Consider the following 20,968-nt stretch of genomic DNA (forward strand, 5'->3'; position numbering starts at 1 on the left):
GTCATGACACGGATAATTAGCATTCTGCGGTAATCGCCGTCCATTGTCGGTATCGCATCGCAACGCTTGCGGCTGGCGGCGGAATCTTGGCCTGTTATTTTTTCAGCTTACCGACAAAAATAATGTGTATGTGATGTGCCCTTAAAGTAATTGTAATGTAAATTTTCTGATTATTTTTTTTTTCACCAGACCACTTGTTTTTAAAAACCAGTTTCCATTATTATATAAATTTTCACGATATGACCTTCTGTTATATACTATTTAGTTTCACTTCTGTACCTTTGTTATTTTTTTAAGCTTTAGAGCCTGTTTCACAATGTGCAAGTAAAGTCCCGAATAAGCTACTTCAGCTACTTGCCACTTATCTGACGAATAAAGTCATCGTTGGCGTTTTACAATCTTGAAATAAGCTTAACTGGTAGATAAACTCCTTTTTAACCTAAGGTAGTTTTATCTGGCCGTTAATTTCCATCTATTACTATACTTGGACATTGTGAAACAGGCCCTTAGTTAGCAAAGAGAAAAATAACCTTAAAACATATGCGTAGCGTAGAAGCTCTTCGCCCTTCCAGCTGGTTATTAGAGCGTGCCGTAAAGCCATAATCCGTTATCTTCTAAATTAGACGCTGTTAGAATACACTTCGTTTTTTAAACATTGGATTGTTATTAGCACTTTAACTTGCAAATGCACCAGATAACAATCATACACACTTACTAAGGTCTTTGGCGATAAATATTTACAGAAAATACCTATAGTGATGCTACACTACACGATATTTATATATTTAATCGCTTACCATCAGGTGATCCGTCTGCTCGTTTGCCTCCTCTAAAAAAGATATAAAACAAAGTGGGGTACTTTGGCCGTGTCTATCTGTATCTATATGTTCGCGATAAACTCAAAAACTACGTAACGGATTTTCATGCGGTTTTTGTAAGTATTTTTTAAGATTTTGTGTAAATCCGTGCGTAGCCGGTGCGGGTCGTTAGTTTAGAATATGTGTAACATTTGGTCATGGGTACCAATTTATTTGAATAGCTATGTGCTAACTTGTAAGCATATAAATATGTATATAATGACAACATTATAATAATAATAAGATGATTAATCTTTACTTAATCAGCTGCAGATAAAAGCAACCAACTCATCTGCTGATCGTTCACACAGACTGTTTTACAATATATTTATTTTTTGACCTGTTTAATCATGGTAGATATACTTTTTAAATCCAGCAGGGGTAGTACGGTCGCGTTTTTATCGCCTGTTATCATGCCAGTCACGTTCTAACAAGTATGTAAGTGCGTAAGTGACAGACATAGTTACAGGCGATAAAAATGCAACCATGCTACCACCGCAGGTCTCATTCATACTACCCACAAGCTCGATATAAGTCGTATTGCAGCCTTTAGGCAATTAAATTAACTATTAACGACTAGATTGGTGAACACGTAGGAGTCAAATCATCGTCCTATAGCTCCAACAACAACAAAATGTTGTAAGTACGAGTAACAAATACCTACTATAAACAGAACTCGCATTCCAGTATCGAAGCAGTATTGAGATACGAGGTTTCTAGGAATAATAACAATTTAGCTAGTGAGTTTTGTTTGTTTGTTTTATAGGTCTTCAATAATGATCAAGTCTAACCCAGATCCGCTCATCTCCTTACACCTGTGGTAATTACAGTTTGCGCAAGATCTAGGCTTGATATAGCAATAAATTGCGAATGATTTATTCATGGCATCTTAACACTCTTTACCTTGTGATGATTACGTGGTGATATTTGTATCTCTTACATGTTTTTTCATATGTTAGCATTCAATTCACACTTGTACATGTTCTAATCTTGTGCTAATATTGATATAAAAGAAAGATTCCAAAATTGAACCACAAGCGTAGCTCGGAGTTCGAAAAGTGGAACCTTGAGCGTTGCGAGTGTTTTAAGGCACGAGGACTAAACAAATTTTGCCACCGAGTGTAACACAAAATTTTTGTGAAACCATATCTAACAAAACCAAACCATATCAAATCCAAATGAACGTTATTAAATATTTATTATTCAAAATCACCATTTAAAAGTCAATTTTACCAGCCAACAAAGGAAACAACTCAAAATAATGAACCTCCAGGTCTATGATTCTTAAGTATGTTAAGTGGTCTACATTGTACTTCAAATCCATTTGTATATGTGACTGTTTGTGTTCTAAATAAATTTAAAAAAAAATTTGCACGTGATTTCTTTGCCACACATGTGGATACAATTCAACTTTCTCATTCGTTTTTGAACAATCAAGAGTGCCTTTACCGGCTGGTGTGGTGAAAATATATTTTAATAGGTTACTCCAAAGACTGCTAGAAAGACGGACGAAGCGTAACTAAAGTCTGCCATGTAACCACTGCAGAGGTTCACATTCTACGGTCAGTTTCGATTGCACACTGCAGTTCATCTATAGCGGCACATATTGTTAACATTCATTTTAAATTATCTATAGAATTTTACAAACTTTACAAAGATTAGATATTTTTTGCTGTATTATGAACACGTATTACGTTTTCACTGACGAGTAATCAGATTTCTCAATAATGTCATGACAATATTAATTTCACTGCACCCTGTATTTGAGATACCGGCTCTTTCATTTTCCTGTGAACATTTGTCATTCAGGTTGCTGAGGTTTTCCTTTTCCCTTTTTATATAAACATACATGACCGGCATCTAAGCTTTGACTAATTTGTTAACGATCATTTGTAACTGATTCAATGGGTTTTGTTTCAGATAAACCAAATAACGTCGTGGATCGACGGCAGTTTCGTGTACAGCACGAGCGAGGCGTGGGTGAATGCAATGAGGTCATTTCAGGTGCCACCAGCAGCCACGCCTGCGTCTTTACGTACTCATACACATACCTAAAACCACATGTTTTTTTATTAGTTTATGTTATTGTTTACTTACTTTGCCTTCGTCACATTCGGCTTCCTAATCTTTGTTCTGGAAATATAATTTTTTCTTGGGTCAAGTACTTATTTCCCCTTTTTTACGACATACCTTTGCATCAAAATTGCTATTTTAAAATTTTAATCATTTAGGCGAAAATCGTGCATTCTGAGTGGAAGGCAAGTAAGGTAGAAGTACTGCTGTACTTGTACTCGACATGGGCACTTTATGTCAAAGTGACAAAGATTAAGTTCGAATACAGAAAAATCTTCGTTGTTCAAATTTAACCTATATTTCTATGACATAAAGTGCCCATGTCGGTGACTAGTGCAGCGTCGAGCACTAGTACTTTTACCTTACGAATGCAAAAGGACAAAAACGTTTATGCTAAACTACTTTTTCATTTACAGAATGGAAGCTTAGCCAGCGATGGAGGAATGCCTTTACGTAATACAAAAAGAGTGCCGCTCTTCAACAATCCAGTTCCACACTACATGCGAATGTTGAGCCCCGAAAGGCTATTTCGTAAGTCCAATATTATTAAAAACCGGTCAACATTCGTGACAATCCAAATTGGTAATAAGAATTAAGTTGGCAGCATTTCGGCCAATTGTAGGGTCGCATTGGGATACAAATTATTAGCGCAAAAAAAAAATACTTCAAGAATTACATTCGCCGTTTAACTGCAACAACGCGTCCATGGTATCAAAACATAAATTAATCATTAAATATTAGATCACGATATCTACTTTTGTTACCTTCTAAATCTAAATTCAAAGGATTACTACGAGTTGTTTTAATATTCCAGTACTAGGAGATCCTCGAACAAATCAAAACCCAGCCATGGTAACGTTTGGCATTCTACTCCTACGCTGGCACAACGTGGTCGCCGCGCGCGTCCACCGCCAGCACCCTGACTGGAGCGACGAGCAGCTCTTCCAGCGGGCCAGAAGAATTGTCATCGCCAGTTTACAGGTAAATAATCACCATGACGACATTCAGGATTCTGCTCCTTTGTTGGCACAACTTGGGCGCAGCGCGCGTCTACCGCCAGCACCCCGCCTGGAGCGACGACGAGCAGCTCTTCCAGCGGGCTAGGAGAATTGGCATCGCTGCATTGTGTACATATACTGCTCCCTTCTTGTGTTGCTCTAAATCTCTCGCCTTTCTCCGATTGAGTTGGTTTTTGCCGAGCTTTATCAGCCACAGGCTATCGATGAGTATGTAAAGCCGTATAATTCCTTATCGCAATGACTACATTTTGTCATAACATGAACGTTGGTATATACATATTCGCTTAAATCTAATTATTTATTTATAATTGCCTAATATAATAACCCCGTAATTGTAACGTTTCAGTTAATAAATAAAATATTATTTTTCAGACCATTATCCTGTACGAATACGTGCCAGCTTTCCTCGGCGTCCCAATTCCACCATACAAGGGATACCGGGCCGAGGTGGCTCCGGGCGTGTCACACGCGTTCGCTACGGCGGCCTTTCGTTTTGGTCACACACTGGTCCCGCCAGCCATCCTGCTTCGCGATAGAAACTGCCGATATAGCCGAGCTCCAGGAGGCCATGACGCTATCAGACTGTGCCAGACTTGGTGGGATGGCAACGTAAGTCCAAAATATTTGGCAAGTAGGTATTCCATTATGATCACGTGCTGGTCTTACCGACTTTCCTATTCCGTATCAGGAACTGCCGCAGAAGCCATCCTCCAGGAGAATATGACGCTTTCGAGCGACGCCCGACTTGGTGGGATGACATCGTTAGATAAAATTATACTCTTAAACGGACACAGCAGAAAACGAATGAGTGGCAGTTCGTTTGTCACAAACTTTCAAATATAATCATTAGCAAAATAAGTAGGTATATAACATAATAATTATTGCTAGATAAATTTTAGTACCGATATAGACTTATTGTTATAAAAATAACTTGTTATGTTTTCAGGACGTAATGTCGCAAGTTCCAATAGAAGAAGTGCTGATGGGCATGGCGTCGCAGTTGTCGGAACGTGAAGATGCACTGCTCTGCTCAGATGTTCGCGACAACTTGTTCGGGCCTATGGAGTTCTCGCGACGTGATCTCGGCGCGCTCAACATCATGCGAGGCCGGGACAACGGGCTTCCGGACTACAATACCGCCAGGTACAGTCAATAATAAATCATCACGATATCAGGGTCAACACTCTCTTGGACTACATTGACTTGTCACAAGCTGTTAAAAGATATCTTAGTCTGTTTTATAAGCCACAATGGAAAAAAAAACAAGCAGCCAGTTTAATTATATCCCGTAACTAACATTACCAAGAAGTGCCCGAAATTAACGGAATATGACATGTGAATTGTCAACCATGTCCCTCATAGAGCTTTGGGGAAACTTCGACAGGTCTCTAAGTTCGCAACCTAAGCATATCCTTATTCCTTATTTAAGCATATCCACTTTTTTATGAATATAAAAATAAAAAAAGAACAAGTGTACCTGTTATACGTATTATTGTTTCTGTTTGCAGGGAATACTTTGGTTTGAAGAAAGTGAAGACGTTCAATGAGATTAACCCCGAGTTATTTGAACAAAACCCTGAACTCCTCCAGCGACTGATTCAAGTTTACGAAGGTCGCCTTGATAACATTGACGTCTATATAGGTAATGTACAATCCAGTTGCAGAAATCTCTTGACGCAACCCACAAAACCCGTACAGGCACAAAAACCGTACAATGATGGAAAATGTGTGTACGTACGAGCTTACGACCTACTGTATAATTAGTATGTGGTGTAAAGTGACTTATTCATTCGTGAAAGTGACACACTAGCAAAATGCAGATCATTAGTAACTACGAAGATATTATTGCTTTAAGAGATCTCTTCAAAAAGAGTATACGCTAATCCATGCAATTATGCTTATTCTCACAGGAGGAATGTTAGAGTCATCTGGACATCCTGGTGAATTATTCAGAGCAATAATCATCGATCAATTCACAAGAATTCGAGACGCCGACAGATTCTGGTTCGAAAACGATCAAAATGGGTAAGCTTCAATTTTAGAGTTGACTAACAGGCAAATTCGGACGTACACTGATATTAGAATGACTCTAACTGATGTAATTCAGTTATCGTGCATTTTGCTCCTACTGCTGCGTACATTTATTGGCGCGGGCGAGAGGCACGATAACTAAATAACATTATTCAAATATTATTCTGATCTGATCTTATCAGTGTACGTTGGAATTGGCCTGTACGTCTGATTTTAGTCAATCAATAAGTAGGTTATTTTACTTTTTCTGACTGAAATTATGACATGAAAGAAAATAAATTTAGTTTATGTATAAACTAGGATATACCACGGAAAAAGTAACACGTAATAAATTACGCAAAGAAAAAGAATCTAATCTAAAGTGCAATCGAATAAGTCAGTGCGTTTTTTTTAACTATACCTTATGTCCCAGAATATTCACACAAGACGAGATAGACGAGCTCCGACATATCACCCTATGGGACATCATAGTGAACAGCACCGCGGTGGGGCCGCATGACATCCAACGAGACGTGTTTCACTGGAACGCTGGTGATCCGTGCCCGCAGCCTTACCAACTCAATGCGTCAAAACTCGCGCCCTGCAAGTACCTCAGAGGCTACGATTATTTCGAGGTATTTACTCACTACGAAAATACTTACCACCAACTTAACTTATTTGCAGTAAAACTATACTTTCAAATTTACGCCTTCATGGTTTTATAGAATTACAGAGTGCATGTTTCCTTCCATGGAACATACAGATTACGCGCCCCTATCAACACATCCCTAGAGTTGCAGGCGTTAATCAATAGACTACGGTGACCGCGTACCATCAAACGAGCCGTATGATTGTCTACCACCGATGTGGTATAAAGAAACATAATAGTAGAGTAACTGGTAAAATTTGTTTTTATTTAACCAATTATACCAATGAACTCGGGTCCGGATTCCGGAATATACAGTGGAACCTCTAAAGCACGAATCTCAAGCGAAAAGCCCAAAACTTCACGTTAACGAGGTTTTGCCTTATAGAGGTCATCGACTTAGGGAGGTTCTTATAGGTTCTTCTTAAAGAGACTTAAACGCATGAAAAATTCGTGTTAGAGAGCTAATTATACAAACGCATAAAGTACCTACAGTCTTATTGTCTTTTTCGAATTACAGAGGTTCGTTAGTAAATAACTTGGTATAGAGGTGGTAAAATAAAACGCCTATATTTTCAAGTTGTAGGGGTCCAATTTCATATTTCGAGCTATAGAGGTAATAATTGTACTGAATAGTCGTGAAGGGAAACTTTAGTTACTTCGTGTTAATGAGGTTTAATATTTCGAGTTATAGAGAGATTTTGGGTTTTGAAGGAAAGTCAATAGCATTTTATTTCGTGTTAACGAGGATTTCGCCTTATTGAGATTCGAGCTATCGAGATTCAACTCTAGGGCGAATGTTTGTTATTTTTAATAGTTTCAACCCTAACCTTACTCTTGTTATCCACAGGGAAACGAGTTTGCGTACATCTACACGTGCCTGGCGCTGGTGTTCGTGCCGATATTGTGCGCGGGCGCAGGATATGGCGTGGTGAAGTTACAGAACAGCCGACGGCGCAAGCTTAAAATACGGCAGGAGCAAATCATGAATGCGCAGCAGAAAGGTACGTAAAATAAAAGTAAAATAATACACCCCGTTTTTAAAAAAGTCTTGGTAATCAAAATTATTTTTTTAAACTGGGTAAAGAAGGATACTCAGCTCATCTCATTCACATCGTTTTCACAAGGTCTTTGAAGTGATGACATTTTTAACAATTTAAAGAACAGTTGTAATTCAATCAATCATTTTACTTTTAGGTTCAGTTGATAAGATGGTTTGCCGCGAATGGGTGCATGCGTCACACAAGCGGGTGGTGAAACTGCGACTCGGGCCGGAGGCCGCGCTGCACGTCACGGACAGGAAGGGTGACAAGCTGCGCACCGTGCCACTCCACCACACCGAGCAACTCACGGTGCTAGAAAGTCAGGTTTGTGCTGCAAGCTGAATAATAATGCGTGAGGGTTCCAAATCGGAGGTCACGAGATCCAACCCCGGCTCATGCATGACCAATTAACGGGGCTAATGTAAAAAAAAAACATAAAAGTTGATGTTTGTAAGAAAAGCAAGTGGCTTTTCTTTTACCGCAAGGTATGATTTCCTTTTGGAAACGTTGTGATGAAACCTGCATCAGTGAGAAGCTTAAAAGTTGTGTTTAAAGTCCCCTTTTCCGCATCGGGTCATATGTGGTATCGATTATGAGGATGAAGGTGGTGTTAAAAATTCTTACTTTCTTACTAAGTTCGTAAATCTTTGTAATTCTTATTAAGAAAGATGACAAAGCTCACTCGTGCCACAATTGTTTTTCAGGACACGCGCAACAGCAAGCGGCCACTGGTACTGATACGAGCACCGCGGGAACACGACCTTGTGTTGGAAATGGACTCAGCCGCGGCACGCCGCAAATTCCTCGTCAAGCTCGACACCTTCCTTGCACAGCACAAGAAGGCACTTAACCTCAACCAGGTACACTCCCTTCCCAGTTATAGAAAATTGAAACTAACTACACGTACTATGATCAGTGAGCCATAAATTGCTGCTCGTGCTGATTTGAATGCCGCGTGGGCATGACGCCAATATCAGAGTTGGACTCGGCCCTGTCGAGCTGCAATATATGTAGTACACCTTCCTCGCGTAGCAGAAGACGTTACGGCGCTTTTCTCACATTTATATCGTCGCATACAGGGACGAGAAATAGGTACAACATCGTCATTCACGTCAGACTCGCACTACTATTTATGAAAAGAAAGTCTTTTTTATACATACATACATACATACATATAATCACGCCTATTTCCCGAAGGGGTAGGCAGAGACCACGGATTTCCACTTGCTACGATCCTGACATACCTCTTTCGCTTCCTTCACTCTTCAGTCTTTTTTATGTTTATTCTTTAAAAGTAAACACAGTCAAAGTTTATCATTCATACTATTTTATAGGGGCACCGTGAACAAATATTAGCGACAGCAGAAACACGTGAACGCAGACAACGCAAACTGGAGCATTTCTTCAGAGAAGCATACGCCATTACCTTCGGTCTTGCACCCGGAGAAAAGCGAAGGAAAAACGAAGACGCTGACCCTGAGGTATTCAATTAATTGTTTAAACAAAGTTATAAATAAACAATAGAACATATAGGAAAACTTTACAATACCAATTTTCTTTTCAGTCTATTGTGATGAGGACGTCACTATCGAAGTCTGAATTTGCAAGTGCGCTTGGTATGAAAGCAGATGATGTTTTTGTCAAGAAAATGTTTAACATTGTGGACAAAGATGGCGATGGCCGAATATCATTCCAGGTACTTGTGCTATAGGTATATACCCCTCTGTGTAATATTTATGTGTATCCTGTTTAGTCTTATAAAGACTGTCTCAGTTGGACATACCTAAATATACGTTCAACTTTTCCATGATCGTAAATTCGGACCCTACAGTCCATCATCAATTTCTAAAAATTATGTTAGTGTGAAGGCGGGATTCCACCAGTGTGCGGCACTGGACGGCACGGCACAAGCAGGTGCCGCACACTGGTGGAATCCCGCCTTGAGAGTCACGCATGGCACGTAGACGATAAAAAAGCAATCAATATAGTAAAAGACCAAGCTTTGACTTAACTATATATAAGAGTTAAACCTTGACTGACTTAGAACACCTTTACAATTGTCGTATTTTTTGACAGGAATTTTTAGACACGGTAGTGCTTTTCTCACGAGGTGCGACAGACGACAAGCTGCGGATCATCTTTGACATGTGTGACAACGACCGGAACGGAGTCATCGACAAAGAAGAGCTCAGCGAAATGTTGCGGTCGCTCGTCGAGATCGCGCGCACCACGTCCTTGAGGGACGAGCACGTCACTGAGCTCATCGATGGCATGTTCTCTGTTAGTATCTGGCATGTGCAATAAAATATTTTGCCTGCAGGCTACAAAAAATACGAACACCATTTTATTTTAGGTTTTTTAATTCACGTTTGCTGAATGACAAGCCCGTTTCAAGGTTCTGTAGCGAAAATAGCAAAAGTAGGAACCCTTATAGTTTTGTCCGTTCCTTCCGTCCATCCGTCCGTCTATCCGTATATCACAGCCATGTTGCTGGAAAACTATAATCTATATTTTACTGAAATTTTGAATTTAGGTGTAGGTATTTCGTGAGCCGCTACTTAGTTAGAAGTTTTCAAAATACATTTTTAAGGGGTTAATCCATACATGTAACTAAAAGCTTTAAAAAAGGAGGTAATATTCATTGCGTGGCACATTATTTGATAAAAATTTAAAAACAACTTTAATATTTCTAAAAAATATCATTAAGCGAATACTTTTGAAAATAATCGCTTTAAAAGGCAAAAAAAAGTAACACAAAACATTTTAATAGTCAACTGTTTCTTGTTCATTTGCAATTAACTTCATTTGAGTCACTTAGAAAACAGGCTTAAACCAGAAGCACTTGATACTTTAACAACACAGCAACACTTCGCTAATACGAGGCATATTGCTTATTGTTGCTAAACCAGAAAATACTTCTAGTTTGGTAGTTATTTGGTATTTTCAAAAAGATTTTGTCAAAAAAAAACATTTTTGGTACAAGCTTTTATCGCTGACTGTAACTGTAATATTACACAAACACAATTAGGTTGCGTTACTTATCACAGAGTTCCTACGGCCACCTCCTGTCTCCATCATCAGATCAGCTCGATGGTATCATAATATTGCATTGTTACCGGACTTACATATGTATGCAAATATTCAGCTTCATTGAAAGTCGGGAAGTGGGTGGTCAAATTTAACTTGCAAGATTTGTCCCGTACAAACATACTTACATCACGAGTTAAATGAAACCTTATTGTAAAACCGGTTTTCTATCCCAGTAGGCACCAAAGGATGTTGGTGGTTATCAAAAGAAATGATCTGTACGCAGTCATAGTTAAAAAATAAGTTATTCTTGACTTATACAAATTAATTGACAAACAACCATCTAATGGACTGAAAGTGCTATTAAATGTTCAATTTGGGTATCCTTTATGTGTAAGTTCATAAACTTCACTTCACGAAGTAGGTACTTGAAAAACTCATTTTCATCACACTTGCTCGAAAATGCTCTTATTTTATGCAGGTGTACTGAAGTACAAAGGGCTATTTTGTTCCCGCGGGGCTCCCTAGGGGCTTTTTATTTAAATTATGTCACTTATACATACAAACCAAGTAGCATAAATGAGTTTTATTTTTAAAATACTGAGATTTATAATTTAATATTTTTGTTTATGTTTAAAATTATTTAATTTGATTAATTTAAAAGCCGTTTAAAATATTTTTACATAATTTCACTTGCCCCCCTCGTTGCACATTGTACTATTGTTAAATTGGCTATGGCCCTTAAGTTATGAGGCACTTAATTTAAGGAAAATTGCAGTCAGAAACTTTGCATATCCATTGAATTGACATGCATGCTTAAACCGAATGTTTTAATAGGTAGGTAGGTAGTTTTAACACATTCAATTAAGTAAACTAGGTATATAATTGTATAGAATTGAACGCTCTCGTAAACCACAGCCGTTTAATAATGTCATCGTTTGTTATAGAATGCCGGCCTTCAACATAAAGACCACCTTACGTATTCGGACTTCAAAGTGCTGATGAAAGAGTACAAGGGGGAGTTTGTAGCCATCGGGTTAGATTGCAAAGGCGCTAAACAAAATTTCTTGGATACGTCTACAAACGTAGCTAGGATGACTAGCTTCCATATTGAACCCTCAATGGAACAATCCAGGTAAAAATAATATACTAGTATAAGGATGAGTATTATACTTAGTAACTTCTCTAATAATATATTTATTTTCTACATATGTGCGATTTTTTTTAGACACTGGTTACTTCTGAAATGGGATTACCTAACAACATTCTTAGAAGAGAATCGACAGAATATCTTTTACCTATTTATCTTCTACGTCGTAACAATAGGACTATTCGTAGAACGCTTCGCGCACTATTCCTTCATGTCAGAACATCTGGATCTGAGGCACATTATGGGCGTCGGAATAGCAATAACAAGAGGATCAGCTGCCTCCCTGTCATTCTGCTACAGTTTGCTACTACTGACAATGTCCAGGAATTTGTTAACCAAACTAAAGGTATTTTGTGTGTTTATGATAGCTATATTCAGTTTACCACGAAATTTATGAAAATATTTTTGTTAAATACACTCTATGTACCAAATAATGCATTAGATAACTTCGGAAAAAACACCACCACCAAAAAGTCAGCATGTCCCGCCGAAGCTGACGCTCCTTTGTTTTTATTACGTAACTCTTTTTATTTCCTTCTTTTGGAGTATCTTCAGAATTTAATTTAATGTAATCTAAAGTTAAATTAAACTCAATAACTAATCAAATCTATTTTGATCCGATAAAATATAATTAGGCATTTTAATTCACCTAGGAATTCAGTATCCAACAATACATCCCTCTGGACTCCAGCATCCAGTTCCACAAAATTGTGGCGTGCACGGCCTTGTTTTTCTCACTGCTGCACACTGCGGGGCACATGGTGAACTTCTACCACGTGTCCACGCAGCCTGTTGAGAACCTGCGCTGCCTCACCAAGGAGGTTCACTTCACATCTGACTTTAGACCGGGGATCACTTACTGGGTGTTCCAAACAGTAACAGGTATAGAACTGAAGAATAAAAAAAAGTGTTTTTTTGATTATTTCTTTCCGATTGCTTTAGTATGGACCACCGCTTCCCATCATGCCCTTAACTTGGTCCGACTTTTTTTTCTGAAAATTAGGCTGTAATTGATTAACCTTTTAACCGCTTATAATTTTTCATCGAGCGTGCTCGAGTCGCCGCCGGCACGAACTTATACGAAGTTTTGTCTTATTTCTCAGAATGCGGTGAAATGAGTTTGCAAGGCTAAGAAAAAAATCTAATAAATTGATACTCGTAGAAATTAAGGGGAAAGCTACGAGTAAGCAATTTAGCCATGTAGTTTATTTAATTACGATTATGATAGGTACAGAAGTTGAAGTGACTAAAGATAGTTTAGATATTCAAATTTTTACTAGGTAGGTACTGCATGTTGCTTTAGTAATTGAATGAATTCATTAACAGGCATTTCTGGAGTGCTGTTATTCGTGATAATGTGCATAATCTTCGTGTTCGCGCACCCGACGATCCGCAAGCGCGCATACCCGTGGTTCTGGCGCGCGCATTCGCTGCATGTCGCGCTGTACGCGCTGTGTCTGGTCCATGGTCTCGCGCGGCTCACTGGAGCTCCGCGTTTCTGGATATTCTTCCTTGGACCCGCTGTTATATATACATTGGATAAGGTAAGCTATGGTACAAGGATCTGAGCTTTATGAACCGTTTCAGAAGTTAAGTAACACTACGCGTTAGTATCGATATGTTTTCTTTTATCGTATAAACCAAGTTTGATGACATCACTGCAAGTGAACTTCATTTCATCTCTGCTTTTTTTTCGTTGCCAGGTAGTGTCACTTCGAACAAAATATTTGGCATTAGACGTCCAAGAAACAGAAATGCTGCCCTCAGATGTCATCAAAATCAAATTTTACCGACCTCCTAATCTGAAGTATCTATCAGGTAAAAAAAAATATGATTGTGTGTAATCACAGTTATACGTTACTTATGTATACATTTTAAATAAAATGTATAATAATTGTCACGGATTGTTAGAATAGCATAGAAAAATGTTTATTGCAAAACCATCTACAAACAGCACCACATTAGTAATAAAGAAAGAAAGAAGATCTTAGACACTAAACAGTTATAACTACTTGTGCATATCTTAATCATGCTGTGCTTGCGCTTTCATACACAATCTACCTGCGTACTTGTTTTGTAACACTGTTCGATAAGCGCTCATTTTGAGAAGAGATAAAAATAAAATCAATAGGTAGTCACATATCATATCACTAATCTACTAGATGAATATCTGAGTGAAACTACTCAGATCCACTATACATTTGTGATGTGATACATGATGTTCCCAAGATTCAGTTCTATAGGTAAACACGCAATGACGGTTAAAGTATTAAGCAAAATAATTGATCTGGTTATGAATACCTATTCTACATGTCAAAGAGCAATGTTATGATGAAAAAGAGTCTTCGTAAACATTTCCAAACATGGCTAAGACTTATTAGTGTTAAGTTAAGAATATATGTAAGTCATATTTAATAGACACCGCATTATGAGACATTTACTGTCCACATCCACATCGTTAAGGAACGAGATACTGGTGTCCGTTAGGTAATCCCAATCTGTAGCATAACTCAAGGAGCTGCTTAAAAAATTATGGCTTTACGGTGGAAGTTCAAAATCGCGGATTCAAAATGACGGCCGATCTTCAAGTTGGTCCTAATTGGTCCCGAAATTTGGCATGGCAGCTATGGAAAAACTCCGAAATGGCGAAAAATATGGCCAGTTTAGTTTTGTATGATGGCAACTCCTAAATGCTGCGGTGCGGTATGTGGGAGGTGCTCCCCGCGCACAAAGCAACATACTTATACATAATTTATCGCCAATAACTGTATGTACTTAGCAATTTTATGTACTTAGATAAAAGTTAGGTTCAATCTATTAGTCACTGGTTAAATATGACCTATTTGCGCGTATAATACGCGTGCGTGCGTGCGTGCGTGCGTGCGTGCGTGCGTGCGTGCGTGCGTGCGTGCGTGCGTGCTTGCGTGCGTGCTTGCGTGCGTGCGTGCGTGCGTGTGTGTGTGTGTGTTGTTGTGTTGTGAGCGTTAAACATCAAACCGCTCCACACAACTAATAATAGTATAGCGGTTTGATGTTCAACGCTCCCGTATTTGTACATAACATTAGCAATTACGATACGATGGCGATATGTGTCAAAGATGTTTTTAAATGTAAATATTCCGTACTTAAATAGCTCAAATGGACATCGTAAGTATGTGTTTATGGAACCGTTTAGACTAATCTCCCCATTGTGAGTCCAATGAACGTATGATGTAGGTACGCCGTTGAAAGTGAGAAAGCAACTGTTACTATTTAATGCCGCACGATTGAGAGCGTCAGACACTGACATTATTCGATAAGCGCGACCATAGTAGTCAAATATATTGCACAGGCATAAAATGGATTACTTTATAATAGGTCAATGGGTCCGCCTAGCATGCACAGCGTTCAAAGAGGAAGAGTTCCACTCGTTCACGCTGACGTCGGCGCCGCACGAGAACTTCCTCTCCTGCCATATCAAAGCACAGGGGCCGTGGACATGGAAGTTGAGAAACTACTTCGACCCTTGCAATTATAACCCTGAAGATCATCCGCAGATAAGGTAACATATTTCATGCATTATTAAGAAATAGGTATATATTTTGGAGACATTCTTACACAGATGGACCTACCCCCAAATTAAGCAAAACTTGTACTGAAATAGATAAATACATACTTAAATACATAGAAGACTTCCATTACTCTTGTGATGAATACACAAAAAAAACCCTTACCGGGATCCGAACCCAGGTTTAAACACAAAGGTATGACAAGGTACAAAATATATAAATATATTCATTTTATAATGAAAGTATTTAATGGAATGTTTTTATATTCTGTCATTGACCATATATGACTATGAAGGCTTGATCTATTTCTACAATTGTTTAGAACATAAGTTCCGGTCTTATAATTAGAATATTATGTAACTGGAAACTTTCTCAACAAACTCGTGACGCACAAAATGGAACTCATTAGAGGTCACCAACTAGCGACCTCGTAAATATGATAATATTTCACAAATATGTTGGCAAAACATTGCCCAAGTGAGTGTACATGATTATGGGTATGGGTGTCTTTGCATCTAATGTCGCCGTCACGGACCACACGTAAGAGCAATTAATATGGGTCACTTTATAGGTAAACAATATCAATTCAAAGTAACCCGTTTTCATTGCTTTGAAGTGTAGATGAAATTTTAGTTCAATGGTTAAGTCATTTCGGACTAAAGAAACATGATAGTGTATGCCGCACGCGAGGGGGCAGGAGGAAAACTGGGCACTCTAAGTGTGCTCTTGTACTGGAGCTGGTTCGCAGGCTATGGGTACTCTAGTACCTATTCCTCCTTGCGTCGTATTCCTCAACACTGAGGGTCGTGACCTCCCTTTTGTACCACTTTCTTATGATCTTTCTCCATCTGTTTCTGTCTCTAGCCGTGGCGGTGTTTCTGACTCTAGTAACTATTTAACCTTTAAACCACCATAGTCTGATACATATAGTAAGACATTACAATATCCATAAATAAGATAAAACTTCGTGCAATTTCGTACCGGCGGCGGTACGGGCACACTTGATGCAAAAATTCTAAGCGATTAAAGGTTAATAAGCGTTTTCTGTAAGAATTTAATAAGTTCATGAAGAGCTGATGTGAAACAAACAGACATAGACACAGGGACCCTGGAGGCGATGCAATACGAGTATGTACGCACGTCGCTCCGATGTTTGATTTGAGCGAGACAACGCTACGCGCGTATTATAGCGACATCCCGCTCGCACGTCGGACCCAGTGTACTAAGCGCCTTACTAGTGTATTGAAATGCTGTTTGATACGAAACGTATCCAATCCGATACTAAAGCTCTTTGATTACCATTGAACGAATCTCGAAGTATTTTTTGTTTAATTGTATAGAATCCAAGGCCCATTCGGCGGTGGAAACCAGGACTGGTATAAGTTCGAGGTGGCGGTAATGGTGGGCGGCGGCATTGGTGTTACGCCGTACGCATCCATCCTCAACGATCTCGTTTTTGGAACCTCTACCAATCGGTACTCCGGAGTTGCGTGTAAAAAGGTATGGTTAAAAAAAGTTTGATTAATGACTGATGTAAGTAATATTTGGTGGTACTTATATTTTTGATAACAATATTCAATTTGCACGATAGAATTTTATTTTTAAAAACGGTAGTGATCAGTAGGGCTAAGATGGTCGGCTCTTTATCATTTGTCACCATGCCCGTCACGTTCTAACAAGTAGGTACGTAAGTGCGAAAGTGACGAGCATAGTGACAAATGATAAAAATGGAACCGCATCTTAAACGCGATCGAAAAAAAAAAACCTTTACTTCTATACTATATCCCAGTTATATCATGTATGTATGTATGTATAAACTCTTAATTGTACAAAACATAAAACATAAATATGGCGAAATTATCCCTATAAGGGATTTCTTCCAGTTAACCTTTGAGTAGATGAGAGTTGATGAAGAACGGTAGACAAATATAGCTTTGATTATATTTGGTGATTCTTTGCTACCGGCTCTTTATTTTACAGATATCATAGGTATTTTACATATTTGGTACCGATATTTTATTTGAAAAAAGAACATGCACAGAATATTGTCATTGATATATATTTTGCGATTTTTTTTACACTTTCATAATGGCAGGTATCATAAACTAATATTCCATACCAGGTGTACTTCCTGTGGATCTGTCCGTCGCACAAACACTTCGAGTGGTTCATCGACGTGCTGCGCGACGTGGAGCGCAAGGACGTCACCAACGTGCTCGAGATACACATCTTCATCACGCAGTTCTTCCACAAGTTCGACCTTCGGACTACCATGCTGGTGAGTGTTGACATCACCATTTATAAGTACATGCATATAGTCCCGTATAGATCATGTCATTCACGAAGACGCTTGCCTTCACTTGACAAATCTGTTAGATTTGACAAATCTGCTCGTCATCGTGGAGGACACGAACTATACATCGTAAAATACTTGAGGAGATATTCTGAACCGGAAACCTCCACCAATTTTTTCCATTGTTAAGCATGGTTGATACCTTAAAACTATCAGCACAGGCGAAGATATATCGCATAATGATGTGGTTAATATCGTTGTGAAAACTTAATCAGATATGTTTCTAAACTATGTTCTTTTTTGTTGCAGTATATTTGCGAAAACCACTTCCAGCGTCTTTCACGCACCTCCATGTTTACGGGGTTGAAGGCAGTAAATCACTTCGGCCGGCCCGACATGTCCTCCTTCCTGAAGTTCGTCCAGAAAAAACACAGCTACGTGAGTATCCCATCGCTACACCTCTTCTAGTCGGATACTCTTGGCAGTACACAGAATGAACAGATGACACATATTGACATTTTCAAATTTCATACCAATTTTATTTCAAACTTGGTGTGTCCCTCTCACCTCAATTTGTCAACACGAGCGGAATACACACTACTAAAAATCAAAGTGATATTATAATGTTAACATCGAATCCGACTCTAAGTAAGATCAGATGGAACAGACTGCCCTGCCTCCGTAGCTGTTACGCAAACACAGCTCTTCGACAAATTGACTTGTAATTGTAACGCAAATTATACGGAGGCTGACGTATCATCTGACGTAAATTATAATAACCGTGGTAAAATCCCATTGCTACTTTCACCTATGTTTGACTATCATAAAATATACGAGCGGTGTAAAATAGAGAAGGTAGGTGACTAGCCCCACATTATTATTAAGTCATTTATGAAGATGATGTTGACGTTACATTATTTTATTCAAATGATTTTGAGAACATCCATCCATATAAATTGAGACCTGTAATCTTACATATTTTATTGTTATATTTACTATTGATTGCTATATTTATTATTAAACTAGATACACGTTTAGAGACTGGGCGGAAAGAAAAAAGTCGTGGAATGTATGGAGCCCAATACATTCCACGACTCTTTTCTTTCCAAACGGACTTTATTACCTATTGCGATTACACCTACACCTAATTCTGTTTTTTTTTTTTATTAGTCTTCTAGCCGCCTTAGTTAATAAAAGCAGCCAACCAAAAATTAAAATATTTCTATACAATGGCATTTTTATGCATCAACAACCGTAATTAAGTAGTATGCATAATTATTAATTATTGATTATTGCACGCAGGTGTCAAAGATTGGAGTGTTTTCGTGCGGGCCGCGGCCGCTCACCAAATCTGTGATGTCTGCTTGTGAGCAAGTCAACAGGACGCGTCGGCTGCCATACTTCATACACCACTTCGAGAACTTCGGCTAGCCTAGCCGACGCGATAAGCTACCAATACACTTAACGAGTATAGTGCCATGACAGTATTCAGTATAGTAAAGCAATCAGATACCGGGTAACTATCTCAGCCGTTTATCTTCTTACGCGGAGCATTATTGTGACAACTTTACACACTTACCAAGAGCCCAGATTTGCCACTGTACTCGTTATGCGTGTTATAAAATCCCTTTGATGTCTCGTTATGTGTTAATGTACTATCTAGTGGTAATTCACAAATTAATTTATTTATTTCATTATACGCTTAAACCATTTTCCGACTTATTTCACCATTGACTTTAGAATTTTGTAAACAAATGATTTAGTACAAAAACAGCAACAAATCCCGCATTATAACATGTACAAAACCAGCCCTAGCTTAAAAATTTAGATAAAATAATATATTATATATTCATTCATTTATCAGCTATCTATCTAAATATGTACGACCTTAAATAAATACTCGAAGAAAGAAGCTATGATATGTAAATAATGTAAAATATAAGTAAATAAAATGATCGGCTAGTATATTTTAAATTTTATGTTATGTTCGTTAAATTGTAAATATTATTTAATAAAAATACTGTTTCTCGTAAAAGTGTTTTATCAGTTGAGTCCCTTCTAAGAAATCTGATGTTCTTCAAATAATTCCTCTACCTAATTAGTATCCAGACATTGCATCATCGTCCTGAGTGGCGCAGGCTGGTGCAGGGCAATGTGCGCGATTTCGAGGAGCAACGTAAAGCTGACCTCGACGCTAAACGCGACGAGCTGAAAACGCGCCAGCCTGCGTCCATTCACTACCACTACCTAGCTGGTGTCCTCACGTGCCCTCAATGTGCGCGGGGGTTCACCTCAAAGATCGGCTATGTCAGCCATCTTCGGGCGCATGAGCGCCGAGCTAACTAGGAGTCGAAGTGGTCGCCATGGTCGAAATCGGCCGGAAAGATCATCATCATCATCATCATCCAGACATTAATTGATTGAAGAATTGGTGTTCTAGAAATTCAGGAAAGGAAGATTAAAAAGCAACGAAACCTGACAATTGGTTGTACTGTCTTTATTACTGGATCCGACATCGTCTCGATCCCTGCCACTTAATGGATGCAAGTTTTAGGATTTTGTGCTTGATGTAGTATTAAGGGAAATTGTGTATTTTTTCTCATATAACATTGCCACATGTTTATGTATGGGGAAATAGGTGGCCGGTGATGCGAAAGGTTATTTATTGTTGATAAATGAGATAACCTCGGACCTTTTCTTTAGCATTCCTTTTTCCCAAATGAAAAGCTTTGCTGGGCTTAAATTCTGATCTCCATCGATAAACAGCTGCCAGACGCCTGTATCTAGTAATAAGAATAGTATAGCAAACTGAATGTCAAGATTCGTTACTTTATTGATCATGAACCATTTTCCGGTTCTTAGTCCATAACATTTGACGTAATAAAATAACATTTACGCCAATTCGAACGCACACTGACATCAGAATGACATCTACATAAATGATGTTATTCAGCTATTGTGCATTTCACTCGTACTTATCCGTACTTATGTAAGTATATGTATTGGCGCGAGCGAGTCGCGCGATACCTAAATGTCACCATTCAAATATCATTCTAATGTTAGTGTACGGTCGAATTGACCTGATTATCTTTTAATATATTAGGTGAGTAGGTACCAGCAGTTAAAAAGTAGGACAATTATCTCGTGGCTAGACGTATGCTCTTGAAAATTATTTATGGTCTGCATTTGAGCTGAGTCTTGATTCGAAGTAAAAGGCAAACAACAGCCTTGCCGCACAAGACACGCTGCCATTATGTTTTACAAACAAGACATAATTATCAAATAATTTACAATGCATTGGG

General features: G+C 38.6%; 1 protein-coding gene across 2 annotated transcripts in view; it reads left to right on the forward strand.

Moving 5' to 3' along the window:
• Nucleotides 1-20,052, forward strand: part of LOC133524279 (dual oxidase) — a 75,361-nt gene extending 55,309 nt beyond the window's left edge. Inside the window, exons 6-29 of one of the 2 annotated variants that reach the window (XM_061860186.1) lie at nucleotides 2,778-2,861; nucleotides 3,347-3,461; nucleotides 3,745-3,911; nucleotides 4,322-4,558; nucleotides 4,896-5,092; nucleotides 5,458-5,591; nucleotides 5,860-5,974; nucleotides 6,393-6,594; nucleotides 7,456-7,609; nucleotides 7,803-7,972; nucleotides 8,353-8,508; nucleotides 8,983-9,129; nucleotides 9,213-9,344; nucleotides 9,725-9,928; nucleotides 11,623-11,810; nucleotides 11,904-12,171; nucleotides 12,479-12,707; nucleotides 13,152-13,369; nucleotides 13,529-13,643; nucleotides 15,183-15,366; nucleotides 16,714-16,873; nucleotides 17,496-17,651; nucleotides 17,976-18,104; nucleotides 18,969-20,052. In XM_061860186.1, coding sequence (XP_061716170.1) covers nucleotides 2,778-2,861; nucleotides 3,347-3,461; nucleotides 3,745-3,911; nucleotides 4,322-4,558; nucleotides 4,896-5,092; nucleotides 5,458-5,591; nucleotides 5,860-5,974; nucleotides 6,393-6,594; nucleotides 7,456-7,609; nucleotides 7,803-7,972; nucleotides 8,353-8,508; nucleotides 8,983-9,129; nucleotides 9,213-9,344; nucleotides 9,725-9,928; nucleotides 11,623-11,810; nucleotides 11,904-12,171; nucleotides 12,479-12,707; nucleotides 13,152-13,369; nucleotides 13,529-13,643; nucleotides 15,183-15,366; nucleotides 16,714-16,873; nucleotides 17,496-17,651; nucleotides 17,976-18,104; nucleotides 18,969-19,097 — 3,990 coding nt within the window. In that variant the 3' untranslated portion in view covers nucleotides 19,098-20,052. The remainder of the gene's footprint in view (nucleotides 1-2,777; nucleotides 2,862-3,346; nucleotides 3,462-3,744; nucleotides 3,912-4,321; nucleotides 4,559-4,895; nucleotides 5,093-5,457; nucleotides 5,592-5,859; nucleotides 5,975-6,392; nucleotides 6,595-7,455; nucleotides 7,610-7,802; nucleotides 7,973-8,352; nucleotides 8,509-8,982; nucleotides 9,130-9,212; nucleotides 9,345-9,724; nucleotides 9,929-11,622; nucleotides 11,811-11,903; nucleotides 12,172-12,478; nucleotides 12,708-13,151; nucleotides 13,370-13,528; nucleotides 13,644-15,182; nucleotides 15,367-16,713; nucleotides 16,874-17,495; nucleotides 17,652-17,975; nucleotides 18,105-18,968) is intronic. The other variant, XM_061860187.1, reaches the window with a different exon arrangement.
• Nucleotides 20,053-20,968: the final 916 nt, after the last annotated feature.

Source organism: Cydia pomonella, chromosome 13 (genome assembly GCF_033807575.1).
Source record: "Cydia pomonella isolate Wapato2018A chromosome 13, ilCydPomo1, whole genome shotgun sequence".
Lineage (NCBI taxonomy): Eukaryota > Metazoa > Arthropoda > Insecta > Lepidoptera > Tortricidae > Cydia > Cydia pomonella.